At 35.8% G+C, this 14,677-nt stretch overlaps 1 protein-coding gene across 2 annotated transcripts in view; it reads left to right on the top strand.

The window, feature by feature from the left end:
• The window catches only part of LOC143249331 (arrestin domain-containing protein 2-like), a 93,480-nt gene that overhangs the window by 54,208 nt on the left and 24,595 nt on the right, over positions 1-14,677 (top strand). For both annotated transcript variants that reach the window (XM_076498978.1, XM_076498977.1), the window contains 2 exons: positions 7,165-7,287; positions 14,145-14,371. In XM_076498978.1, the coding sequence (XP_076355093.1) occupies positions 7,165-7,287; positions 14,145-14,371 (350 nt within the window). The remainder of the gene's footprint in view (positions 1-7,164; positions 7,288-14,144; positions 14,372-14,677) is intronic.

Here is a 14,677-nt window from a genome sequence, read left to right on the forward strand (position 1 = left end):
AACTAAGCCTAACAGTAGAACGAAGGCTGAATAAATTCCTCTTATGCTGCTAAACAAATACAAAAACTTCCGTAGGTCTCCAAGGAGTCGTGCTTTATTTTATTTTTATAAATCTAAATATACAGTGAAAATAAAACCGTGGTTAAAAATGTACATGGTTATTACGAATAAAAGCTATTTACTGAAAACATAAAATTTAAAATATATTACTGTATAAAATACACTTTGTTTTTACTTTATTGGCCACTCGCAATAATATAATTGAAGTTGTGTTAGTGTTCTACTTTACTTTCACACACAAAAAAAGAGAAAGAAGTATTCTGCATCAAGCACTAATACGTAGAGTGTTAACGTGAACTGTCAGCCTATTAACAATCACTGATGGCAAAACACGATCAAGTGCATCATTCAGACAGTTTTTATAACAGTAGTTACTTGATTAATGCATTAGTTCTTAAACCACGCAATGTTGTTTACAGCTGATGAATAAAAATAATATTTTTTGTTTTAATGTGAGAAAGATATTTTTTTAAAATTTATTTTACAACACTTGGTTTTAAGCACGTTTTCTTTCTGAAATGATTTACTCTTAAATAATAAGTTTAGAAGTATAGAACCTAAGATTTATTTAATCTTAAAGTCAAGTTTTTATATGTTTTTTCCAGTATTACATCGGTAACCGTATTAAGATTTATTTAAGTATGACTGAGTCATACCGCTCCATCTTTATTAATTCATGGATGCCCTCTGTTCTTGAGAAGAGACCACTCAACTACTCATCCAATGACGTCAGTAAATCGTCATAGTTTTTGTCATCAGACTCACCACTCGAAGCAAACTTTTAAACATTTTCTACACGTCTGTGTATAAAAATGCCCAGCTATTTTCACTTTGTAGAACGTAATTTTCATGAGAGCAAGTATGTTCTTTTCACGAATAACCATCGCCTGCAGCACGTGTGCATTCATTCTTGCGTAAGTATCTCGTGTGCGGTTCGACAAGTATGTGGTATGATCGTTGCGATGGTGCATTGTACTCTGCAAACAAAATTTCTCCATACTCGGTTGGCGTCCTAAATAGCTTTGTTGTCATGACAACGTCATCCAATCACAAAGTGCATCCCAGAGAAAGGCTAATTCCTGAAAGAATGTTTTTGCATTCATGCTCACATACATATTAGCCAACGGCAACAGAAATGTTGCTATAATGGCTTTCCTCTTCCGCCTTTATTCATAAACACACTTTGCTTTTAAGTTGTAATTATTTACTATTTTAAAATTTGGACAAGAGATATTAAAGTATGTTATTTTTCGTTAAAAGATGCTTATATTTTAATAGAGTTTTTTTTTCGACACTGCATAAGAGTCACGCACTACTCGAAAGGTCTCTGAGCCTGGATATCTACTGTGATATTTTCTCCCTCTTTGTTACCGATCAGAAAACGAAGTTTTAAAGAGAAAAAAAAAATCAAGTTAAATTGTTAATTAGTATTTGTGCTCAACATTTGAAACAAACATAACATAAACAACAAAAGGAGCCGAGTTTATTCATTTAACTCTTGCTGAGCTCATTTTAATCTCTTGTTTATACAGACGTTTCACACACCACACCGAATGTCTGAGGTTTAGATCCATTACTTTTAAGAAATAGTTTGTTTTTTTTCAGTAAATCGAACTTGACAAAAATAAGTGTTTATTAAGTGGGTAAGATATCTTGCAGCTATTGTGGAAACTATATTTTAGTAACTACCATTATAGTCTTGTAGTTCAGAAAGGGGACGCTACTTAGTTCAAGATATCTGTCTGCCTTCTTGTTGTCCCCCGGTAAGATAGTGGTAAGCCTTTGGATTTACAGAAGATAGCCCGATGTGACTGTTCTATAAGAAAACATACGCGCAAACACACACACTGTCTTCTTGTCGCTGAACATGTAGTACAATTAGTATTTACTCTGCAGAAAAAAACGAGGTTGGCAAAACCTAATGGAAAGAGTTAATCCCAAGACAACCTCTTTATTAGGCTACAAGACAAATTAATGTAAACGTATACAAATCAAGTGGTTCTTAATAACTTCAGTTAACTATTTACGAGCTATATTAGTGCATGTGCAGTAACGTAATAATGGATTCGTTTTACTCCACAATAAGATGTGGAAAGCGATAACGCTTTCAGAGCTGAGAGCGTAATTATCAGTTCATGTCTGGAAGAAAGGGAAATTTTGTACAGAGTCTAAAAATATACTCTAATACGAAAAATAAACACTTTTCCTTGCTTGAATATATAAATATATACCTTTAAGACAGTAGAAAAAAATTAACCCACTAAAGCTCAGAACTATTTTTGTTGTTGTTGTTGAAACTTCTATTTGTATGTGTGTATGTATGTTTAGCTTTAGAGGCGTCATATAAACATAAAAATACTGTCTGAAATTTCTTCCAGGAACTTAAGTTATGTACAGGATTTGGTAAAGAAAACTGCAACGAAAAAGAGAAAATTTTATTCATTTGAGAATATATACACTGTTGGCAAAATTCTTAAGGCCAATGAACATAAAGAAAAAATATCCATTTTGCGTTGTTAGACTCAACCACTTATTTGAGTAGAGCTTCGAAAGATGAAAATAAGAAAATGGAAAATAAAAATAAAATTTTTTTAGCATTTAATAGGGAAAATGTGAACACTATGAAATTAGCATAAATACTGGCTGGTAAAAAGTTTAAAACCATACTGAAACAAAGGGTTAATTGGTAAACACGTAACGAAATTTAGTCATTTGCGTTCAAGCATTAGCATTGTCAACATCTCCCATTGATATCTCCTGTGTTACAGCGGGTAAAAACATGACAAAGGCTAAAAAGTTGACAGAGTTTGAACGTGACAGAATTGTCGAGCTGCAAAAGCAACGTCTCTCTCAACGTGCCATCGCTGGTGAGATTGGGCGAAGTAAAACTGCTGTTGCAAATTTTTTAAAAGGCCCTGAGGGATACGGAACGAGAATTTCAAATGGTCGGTCCAAGAAAATATCGCCGGCGTTGAGCAGGAGAATTCGACGGGTTGTCCAGCAAGATACCAGCCGATCGTTGAGCCAGATTAAGGTCCTTACGGACGCAGAATGCAGCTCAAGAACAATGAGACGGCATCTACGAGAGAAAGGCTTTAAAAACCGTAAACGTCTCCTTCCACACCACGAAACAGCTCAGTTAAAGAAGGTTTTGTTCTCTGATGAGAATAAATTTAACCTGGATGGCCCAAATAGCTTTTAACGTTACTTGAACGATAAGGATATTCCACCAGAGACATTTTCTACACAACATAGTGGAGGAGGTTCCATCATGATCTGGAGTGTTTTCTCCTTCGATGGAACAATGGAGCTTAAGGTTATACAGGGACGTCAAACAGCATCTGGCTGCATTGGCATGTTGGAGAGAGCATCCTTATTTACTGAAGGCCCTCGCTTGTGTGGAAATGACTGAATCTTTCAGCAGAACAACGCTGCAATCCACAATGGCCGCAGGACAAAGGACTTTTTCATGGTGAATAACGTGATTCATTCGGACCATTCAGCGTATTCGCCCGAACTGAACCCCATCGAAAATGTTTGCGGGTGGATGGCAAGGGAAGTCTATAGAAATAGACGTCAATTCCAAATAGTGCATGATCTTCGTGAAGCCATCTTCATCACTTGGAATAACATTCCAGCCAGCCTTCTGCAAACGCTTATATCGACCATGCCAAAGCGAATGTTTAAAGTTATTCGCAATGACGGCCGTGGAGCTGAGATCTCTCGTTGGGCATTTCCTACCCTCTTTAGGACTTCTTTTTATATGGTCTTAAACTTTTGACCTGCTAGTATTTAGGATAATTTCATAGTGTTCACATTTTTCCTATTAAATGCTAAAAAAGTTTTTTATTTTTATTTTCCCTTTTATTTTCATCTTTCGAAACTTTACTCAAATAAGTGGTTGAGTCTAACAACGCAAAATGGATATTTTTTCTTTATGTTCATTGGCCTTAAGATTTTGGCCAGCAGTGTATATACATGAAACAATATAAACAACACTAATGCATGAAGGCCCAGAACTATTTGAAATAAAATCGATTATTTTGCGTATGCGTTTAGCTTCAGAGATGTCATATAATATCAGGTCATCCCATAAGTAATTTCCGAAAATTTACTATAGAAAGTGCATCATCATTTCTGTCCTTGTTCTTTGTTCAGACAAATAAAAGAAACTAGTCCAACTCCACTTTATCAGAACATTAATCAAATAAACCCTTATGAAGATGGATGTGTCTGAGGAGCACATTAGGTATGTAATGCTTTATGAGTTTAAAAAAGGCAGTAGTGCAACAGAAACTACACGAAACATTCAAGGTGTTTATGGTGTGGAGTCTCTGAACGAAAGAAAAGGTGGTTTCAGAAGTTTAGTTCAGGTGACTACAGTTTAAGTGATGCGCTACGTTCAGGTCGTTCTGTTGAGTTTAATGATGACTTGCTGTTTGTTGCACTTTATGAAGATTATGCTGTAAGAGTTGAAGATCTAGCACAGAAGCTTAATTCAACGCATTCAACAGACAGTTCACTGTCATTTGTAACAGCTTAAAAAGGTGTCAAATCTTGGAAAATGGGTCCCCCATGATTTGACAGAAGCCAACCTCAGAGCAACTCTCGTGAACGTAACTCACCTTTTTTGGATAGGCTAGTGACTGGAGATGAAAAATGGATATTTAGTAATAATGTTAAGCGCCACAGACAATGGCTCAGTGTGGGTAAACTGACTAGAGCACAGCCCAAAATGGACCTTTGCCCTAGAAAAGTCTTGTTAGGCATTTGGTGGGATATTGTTGGTGGGATCCACTTTGAGTTGCTGCCACTCAGCGTAACGATTACATAAGACTTTTATTGTCAACAGTTAGAGCGCATGAATGCTGCACTGAAAGAAAAGAGGCCTGCTTTGATCAATCGTAAAGGTGTTGTGTTATACCAGGATAATGCACGGCCCCATACCACAATAATCACATCTGCAAAGACTGAAAAGCTAGACTGGAAAAAACTTCCACATTTTCCTTGTTCTCCAGGCCTTGCCTCATCTGATTGCCATATATTCCGAAGTTAGCAGAATCATCTTGATGCAAAAAAGCTTGAAACACATGAAGATATCAAAACAACCCTCTCTACATTCTTTTCTTCCAAACCTCAAGAATTTTATAGAAGTGGCATTCAGAAGCTTGTGAATCGTTGGCAGGAAGTAATTAATAATAATGGAACATATATTATTGGTTAAATAAAATTAAAAGCTTTTGAAAGCCTTTCTCTTTTCCTGAACCTAAAATCGAACATCACTTAAGGGATGACCTGATATGAAAACACCATCTGAAATAAAAAATTGCAATAATTCTTTACGGCATCAAACAAGGAACTGGGCACAAAACAGTGATGTCAAGTCAAATATGCAAATATGAACAAAATTTGAATGTGTAGTGGTTAATGAAATTGTAAATAAATCTTAATTTGCCTGCACATCTATGTAAAGCAATGCGATATCAGCGTTATCTGAAAACTTTAAAACAATTCACTTACAGGGTTTTAATTTATAAGAATTTAAAATTCCATCCCGAAATTGGGACGTTAGCCCTTATGTGGTTAAGATCATTTTGTACAAAAATAATTACGCGATCAAAAGAAAACAGGGTATTTAAAGAAACTGCAAATGAATTGAAGTATTTCATAAAGGGTATTTCAATGTTATATTAGAACTTTAATCAACAAACTACGATTTGATAAAAATACAACCACGAACCAGAATTATTGATGGCGTTTTACCATTCAATATGCCCTCAGTAAGTCAGCGGAAAGTCTGATGGTTTATAACCATAAAATTCGGGTTTCAATACTTGTGGTGAGCGCAGAACAGATAACCCACTGTGGAACTTTGCGCTTTTTTCTTTTGACGAATTCTGTAATATTTTGCTTTTGGTTTGGTTTGTTTTCAATTTCGCGCAAAGCTACACACGGGCTATTTGTGCTAGCCGTCCCTAATCAAGCAGTGTAAGACTAGAGGGAAGACAGCTAGTCATCACCACCCACCGCCAACTCTTGGGTTACTCTTTTATCAACGAATAGTGGGTTTGATCGTACATTATAACGCCCCCACGGCTGAAAGGGCGAGCATGTTTTATGTGACGGGGATTCGAACCCGCGACCCTCGGATTGCGAATCGAGTGCCTTAACCACCTGGCCATGCCGTGCCGTTGTGCCTTTGTTTCTTTATAATTAATTTATCACAAGTGTAGCAGAATATATTTGGTTCATTTACACAACCTCTTCTTGCCACAGTGCACGCACAAATAAGTACTATTAAGAAATGACATGTCATGCGGTCTGTAAACCATTTATATACCAGTGGTGTGTTTCTCATGAATTACAGGACAATCGATAAGATTTTTATGTCTAAATAAACCTATAGCAAGCGGTTGTTAACATGTTAAGCATAACCAAATGCGATCATATTTCATTGAGAATGATTCACTTATGTAAAAGTGCTTATGACGTTTGTGAAAAATCTGTACCTCATGGAGAGAAATGGATATTTTCTGATTCAACCTACAGGAATTACTGTAAAACATGCAAAGATTTCAAGACAATAAAACCATTGCAGGTTTGTGTTATTAATGAATAAAGCTTAAAAACTCCCAGTTATTTTATCATTAATTACGTTATTAATTAGTATGAGTAGAAAGTAGTGGGTTAAGGAGTTGGACTCGTAATATGAGGGTCGCGGGTTCGAATCCCCGTCGCAACAAACATGCTCGCCCTTTCAGTCGTGGGAGCGTTATAATGTGACAGTCAAGCCCACTATTCATTGGTTAAAGAATAGCCCAAGAGTTGGCGGTGGGTGGTGAAGACTAGCTGCCTTCCCTCTAGTCTTACACTGCTAAATTAGGAAAGGCTAGCGCAGATAGCCCTTATGTAGCTTTGAGCAAAAATTCAAAACAAACAAACAAATTTAGAAGTATTTATTATTGTTTTAATGAAAATATGTTTTGGTAAAGTTTCGGGAACGTTTTGTTAACACATTTTACAGTAGTTTTTTTGTGTGCTTAAAGAAAGAATCGAGAATTTTACAGATGTGGATGTTTAAATTGCTATTTTGCTATGTTTCAGCTATCCGTGTACTACTGCGAGGCACAGCGCATGCTGAGTGGAAGGTAGTAGTCAGCGGAGATCGAAGGACGATAAAAGATGACCAAGTTTTTCTGGACAGTAGATCTGTCATCTGGGGCAAAGGTCCGTATAAATATATGCGCATTTGTTTGAAACAAATTATCATTAATCGAAGATCGTCGCTGATTATTGTTCACTGTTTTTAAAATTGTTGCAACATTTTCTCTTTTTTTTAAGTGCGTGAGAAAATGATAATTTATTTTGTTAGGAAAGAAATTTCATTATAGCGGGTTTTACTTCCCCTACAGACTGAATACAGAATTTTGTATTCTATATTAAAACGACTTTGAATATGAAACTTGTGTACATGGATTCTCAACTATCACCATACACCGCAACTTGGTTATCTAGGTTGTGCTCCGACTTTTTCTACAAGTCTCTTTCTGTATGGTCCTGTGTTTCTCATTGATCCGTCTTCCGTTGTTTTCTAACGTCATTATGTGAAAAGAGTGCCCTGTTTTAGAAATTTTAAATCCCTGTTCTTAAACTACTTTTATGATATGATACTTGTATGAATATTTTTAGAGGAAAGAGTTGTTACATACCCTTTCCAGAAACGATAAGTTTATTGTGATATCATACTACTTAAGAAAACGTCAGACAATGGTAAAAAATGTGGTTCCACCGCGACCTTATAGCAACTGTATTTGTCACGTGACTTTCTGAGTTGCTTATCAAAATCACTTTAATATAACGTGCTCAATCTTCTGTACATTGCAAACAAGTTTTCTTTTACCGAAAGTTTAGAGTATAACTATCAGAAACAGACTTTTTTCTGTTACGAATTATATCTTATTTTAAGTGAGTTGTGTAATTCTATAAAGTGATGTCGCTAAAAAAGCTATTTATTGCCTGAGTTTACTGACACTTAAGACGTATTTTAAACGTTTCACACAGAAAAAATTACAAGCTGAAATTAAACTTGTGTCTTGAACAAATTAAATATTTATCTGATTAAACTTTATCTAGTTAGTTTATACAGAGTTAATCAAATACTAAATTCAAACAGTTCTCAAGGGGATAAAAAGCTGTAATTGTTTTAGATTTTTCGTGATTAAACAGTCGGAAAATACGATTTAGATATTTTTTCTTCATCAGAAGGAAGAATACTTAACAGACTATTCCAATCTATTTTCTAAATGTTTCCTTAAAATTTCGGCATTAAAATAAGACCCAACATTAAAATAATTGTGAACATATTTAACTCTCTTTGTAATATCTGTGCTTCAGCATCAAGCTGACGGTTTTCTTGTTTATAATGCAAAGCTACACAGTATGCTCTCTGCGTTCTGTCCACCGAGAAGAACCTACCTCGTATTTTAGCGTGGTAAGTCCACAAACTTACCGCTGACCCACCGGCTGATCATGTTAAACAAACTAACATATGAAAACATTATATAGCTTTAGTAACAGATACAACTAATTTTAGATTGCCGATATGCATAAAAATCATAATTTTACCACATTTCTTGCACTGTTTATCTGTACACACGCCATAAATGAATAGAGTAGCAGAATATAGAAATGTTAGGGTATTGTGTTTTAACTTTTATTTTTCCATTCAATACGAAACCTGAATTAATTTCATCAAACCTTACTTATAGTCACCGACACGACTTACCGATCATAAAATAACGTATGTGTTTTACTTTCATTAAAGTCCCCCTCTAATGTTTATATTTGTGTTTTTCTTATAGCAAACCCCTGATTCTTCTCGGTGGAATAAGCAGATAGCCCGATGTGGCTTCGCTTTCATTAAAACTTTGCGCAACATCTCGGTAACTGCCAAGTATAAGAAACGAAGGGTGGGTGGGTGTTTTTCTTATAGCAAAGCCACAAAGGGCTATCTGCTCAGCCCACCGAATAAGAAACGAAATTCTAAAAATCAACAACAGTGGTTTTAAGTAGGAATTGTGTTGATCACAATTAAGATAACTCAGTTTACGAAACAGGAAATTGCATCTTGTCAACATAGAAGTTCAGCCTCTGATGTAACACGCTAAGACTTACGCTGGCTTATTAGTTATTCAGGAAGATAAACTAAAACAACTATTTTGTGTTTTATCCTTTGCACGTGTATGTTTATAGTTTATATAATATTTCGTTATTATGTACATACAAACAAAAATATTTTTGGAAACGTCACGGATACATGCTCCTTAACAAATTTTCATAGGCTTTATGTCTTATATATTACAATAATCATAAATGATTTAGATAACGTTTTTATACTTAACACAACGTAATATGTTGTCATGAGAACACTTTGTCGCTTGTGTATTCATTCAGATATGTTTGGAAAAAAAAATTTCAACGTTTGAAGAAACGTACTTACTAGGATAGTCTTGAAAGGGCCATCTTTCAGTTTCGCTCGGAAGAACACTCATGCGATAACTTCCGGAAAGTCAGACATTTGGATATTCTGGGAAGTGTTAACACGGACGAAGGATCACAAAAGTTAGATGAACGAATAGAACAGTGTGCTACGGACATACAGATCCCCTGATGGTTCAGCGGTAAGAATAAGGACTTATGACGCTAAAGTATCTAAGTTCCGATCACCCCAATGGGCACAACAGAGATATTTAATTGTGAAGCTCTGTGCTCAACAAACAAACAAATAAACAATGGACGAATAAAACAAAGAATGAACTTCGGTGTGGTGGCAGTGAGAAATATCAGTTAAATTATTATATTATATTTGTAACCTTATATGTAAAATATAAGATGGAAGATATTGATGGTATTACAAAAATAGAGCAGCGTCATAACATCGCGATTCGTTGTTCATTATCTAATGAATGGCATTTAATTGACTCTGGCTTTGAACTGTGGTCAGAACAATATTCCAAACCATACTATGATGCTTGGAAAAAGTACTTGAAGGAAAGATAGAGAGATAAAAAATGTTACGGGCGGGTGGACAACTCGTGGGCTTAGTCGTTGGGTTTAATGTTACACTAGTTACAAAGGAATTTAATTTAATTTTAGGTCGTGCTTCCGTGACCGAAGCATACAAGCCACGAACTCGAGGAGAGTTATGTGTTGAGTAAAGAACTCACACAAAGAGACAAATAAATACAATCAAATAACTTATTTATTATACATCATTAAGCATTTCATTTATATCAAATCTCTCAAGGTTTTCTTGAAATAATACGAACTTTAAATCATTGGATTATTTTTATTGATGATGTAGATATCCGTTATTAAGACCTTCTATTATGTCCATCGACAAAGACGCAACATTAGTTATCAACTATGTTAACACGAAAATTTCTCTCGGTTATAATCGGTATAACAATTCTTCTAAGGTATATTTCAGTAGTTCCACTGTAAGTGATATAAAACCTGTTACTTCTTTAGTGCAATTAATGTTATTCACTTTCCTCTTTTTATTTTTTATACATTTTTCAACCTTAAGTGAAACACTGTTAGACTAAATCAAAAATATCATACTTACAAGGAGTTTGTGTGGCGGACTTTCTGTAGCTTCTGGATTACTGCCATCTTCCAACTTCAGAAGTCAGAGCAATTCCCTGGAGCAACTTCATAAGTGCGGAGAAGTGAATTTGTAGTTGGAGAAACGAAGTAATTTTTAGTGTTTTTCCGATTATCCAAGAAGTTTAGCAGATCTACTTTTAAAAGTAGTTCTTTTAACTCAATTGGTACAATTGGGATGTTCCATCCACAAGTGGGTAATGGGACATCAGTAAGTCTACGGATTTACGAGGCTAAAATCAGTGGTTTGATTCCTCTCGATGGACAGAGCAGATAGCCCAATGTGGCTTTACTATAAGAAAAACACATACACACCAGAATGAAACCAAATTCCATCTTGTTATTGGTCCTTACAGAACTTATTTCTGTTCATTATCTAATATCTTTGACGAAATAATCCAAGACAATTAACACAGACACCAACCGTGTAACTCAGATCTCTTCACTAAGATTAATTGGTCCCATTAACTGTTTTTGGTCACATTGCTTCATTTTGTTAGGAGCTTTTTCTAAACAATTAAACGTTTTATCTCAGTATACCATGTTGTCTGGCACTAGAGTCTATAGTTGTAAATTGTTTTGCCTCAAGATCGAGACACGGAATATGGCTTTAGCTAACTTGTGCAAGGAGCCTCAAACTTATATCTTCCTTATTTGGCATTGTAGCTCACTAGTGTTCACGTTTTTTATAGTATTGTTAATCTACTGTTTCCTCAATAATATATGTTATATATGTTAAAAATACAACGTATTTTGTGAAAGCTTTTAGTACTCATTATTTGTTTTTTTACAAATACTTTACAAACTTACTGATATACAAGTCATGAAATTCTAATGAAATGAAAAATGTGAGACACCAGTTAGAAAACAAAACATGTCACAAAAGATAAGTCGATTGATTTTAACTTTGAAAGAACGAGCAGAAGAAAAGGAAAGAAATACAGTTATATCTTGAACATTAGGTTTCAATGAAAAACTTAAACGTAGCCTGATTATAATGGCTCTTTACTTGGAAGCTGTAGATCTACAGTTCGAAACCTGTCACCGAACATGCTCTCCCTTTCAGTCGTAAAGTTTTATAATGTGGGGGTAATCTTATATTACCTTGATAAAAGAGTAGCCCAAAAGTTGACCGTGAGTGCTTCTGACTAGATACTTTTCTTTTGTCACTTCTAAATTAGGAACGGTTAGCATACATACACTTTAAGTAGCTTTGCGCAAAATTAAATGAATAAACTCTTTAATTGTAGACAATTTTTTATTCTGAAATTGCGTTGTTTTTTGAAGGAAGCTCACGTGCTTATTAAGTCAGAAGTAGTAAAGGCTCATGTATTATTTTAGGTGCATAAAAAATTGGTTATTGCTATAAACAGAGGTTCAAGGACAGCAGACGTTCTAAGTCAGCCATATACGAGGGCTGTTCAAAAAATACGCGGACTGTTTGAATTGCGCGGCTCCAGTTGGTTCCAGGGGAATCCACTTGGTGTCGCTAGGTTCACACAGATCAGCTGATTACGACGCCATTTCCCGATTGCAGATATCTTCATTTGTGTATTAGCTACGCGGTTTTAAGTGAAGTGCGATTTTTTCGTTTGGCGGATTTCAGAATGAATGACCTGAAGGAGCAACGACTTGCTGTGAAATTTTGTGTTAAACTTGTAAAATCTGCGACTGAAACTTTTGCTATGCTTAACACGGCTTACGGTGATGTTGCTATGAAGCGTACGGCATGTTTCAAGTGGCATGAACGTTTTAAGGATGGTCGACAGTCCATTGATGATAATGAGCGTCCTAGACGTCCTTCCACGTCAACTGACGACCCACACGTCGACAAAATCAACACCCTGGTGCGAGAAAATCGACGTCTGACTGTCAGGGAGCTTGCTGAAGAGTGTGGGATATCAGTTGGATCTTGTTACGAGATTTTGACCGAAAAATTGAAGATGCACCGTGTTGCTGCGAAATTCAGCCCTCAGAACTCGTGAGTTTTTGGCCAAACACTCGATCACTGTTCTTCCCCACCCCCCTACTCACCTGACCTTGCTCCTTGCGATTTTTTCTTGTTCCCCAAACTCAAAAGACCCTTGAAAGGAAGAAGATTTGAGACGATTCCCGAGATTAAGGCAAATGCGACGAAGGAGCTGGAGGACATTACAAAAGAAGCGTACCAGGACTGTTTCAACAAGTGGAAACACCGTTGGGACAAGTGTGTGCGTTGGGGAGGAGAGTATTTTGAAGGGGTCCCAGACCTGTAACTTCTAAATAAAGTACATTTTGTTTTATGACGTCAGTCCACGTATTTTTTGAACAGACCTCGTAGGCTGCTGTTCTTTGGGGTATTGTTTAGATATGTTAGTGTTTCTTAACCATTTTTTGGGTCACGAACCCTCTTTCAGAATTTAATTCGGAAGCTATAGATTCTCTTCTCATTTTTTGCCCCCGGTTCACGGATCTGCTGAAGCCCTTTCATGAACCATGAACCACTAGCTAAAATCCTCGTGTTAAAGTAACCCAGACTCGCATTGTTTAACAGACGAAGCTTAGACATAAAGAGAGAAAGTAGTTGCTCTTCCCTAATATAGAACGACGAACAAAAACACAAAAAAGACATAAAACAGCCAACTAACAGATAATCAATAATGGTAATCTAAGTCTTAAGAAAGATGTGGTTAGACTAAACGACAAACAGATTTTAAGAGTTTTGGGAATGGCTATTGATCTGAATTTCGCACAAAGCGACATGTGGGCTATCTGTGCTAGTTGTTCTTAATTTAGTATTGTAAGATTAGAAGAAAGGCAGCTAGTCGTCCCCATCTACCCTTTTTATCAACGAATAGCAGGATTGACCATGACATTATAAGCCACACGGCTGAAAGGGCAAACATATTTGGTGGGATGTGGATTCCATTCCTTGACCCTCAGATTGCGGGTTAAGTGCTCTAACCACCTGGTCATGTCAGACCTGATTTTCGAAGAAAGAGAGAAACTAATGAATAGATAGATAAGTAGGTTTCGTGTAAGTTATTACCGGATACGATAAAAAGAACGAAATTGCAAAATACGTCAATGTTGATGTAATCTTTAATGTGTATGTTATTTTTTGTAATATTACTATAGTATATTATTTTCTTCCTTATATTTACGCCTTAAGAAATATCACACTCAATAGCGTATATTGAACCGAAGATATTTTACCATTTCTGCAAAGCACATTATGTTTTAAAGAGACCCTTAAACATAAAATACCAGAAATTATCTTACTCAGAATATGTACGTGTAAACTATTCGTAGTGTTTATCTAAATTCGTTGGCATTTCATTTATTTAAAGAAATCCTAGCCTCGTGGACAGTTACTATTTTAGATATTTCTCCCAGTTTGTAACTGAAGGTAAATAATTATTTTGTTATATGTTTTTCAGAAAAGCTGGATGGTATCGTTCCTATTTTGACCAGAGGTCACCACTCCTTTCCATTTAGGTTCCAACTTCCAGAAAGTAGCCTCCCATGTAGTTTCGAGGCTCGTCATTGTACTGTCCGTTATTACGTCAAAGTAACACTGGACATTCCGTATGCCTCTTCCCCTCAGGGCATGAAATATTTCACAATTATAGGTCCACATATCGATTGCATGGAGGAACAATATTTGGTAAGTACTACAGTTTTTACTCCTGATATTAGAAAAATCTCTTCCACTGATAGTAAACTCAGTCATGAATAGCACATTTTGTACATTGCCAACTCAGCCTTTGTTATTTCCACAACAGCGAGATTTGGTATTTTGTCACCTATGTATAAAAGCTTTGGAAAGCTTTCTGTATTTTTACATACTGTATGTAAGTATCACATATGCCACTCTTTTATAGTGTATAATTCCGAATTATAAAAAATACGTGTCCTAAAGTTCTAAAGTGGAGCATAATTAGATATGGTCAAGGTGTTACGCGCTAAATTC

The sequence above is a fragment of the Tachypleus tridentatus genome, chromosome 4 (assembly GCF_004210375.1).
Source record: "Tachypleus tridentatus isolate NWPU-2018 chromosome 4, ASM421037v1, whole genome shotgun sequence".
In the NCBI taxonomy this organism is placed as follows: Eukaryota; Metazoa; Arthropoda; class Merostomata; order Xiphosura; family Limulidae; genus Tachypleus; species Tachypleus tridentatus.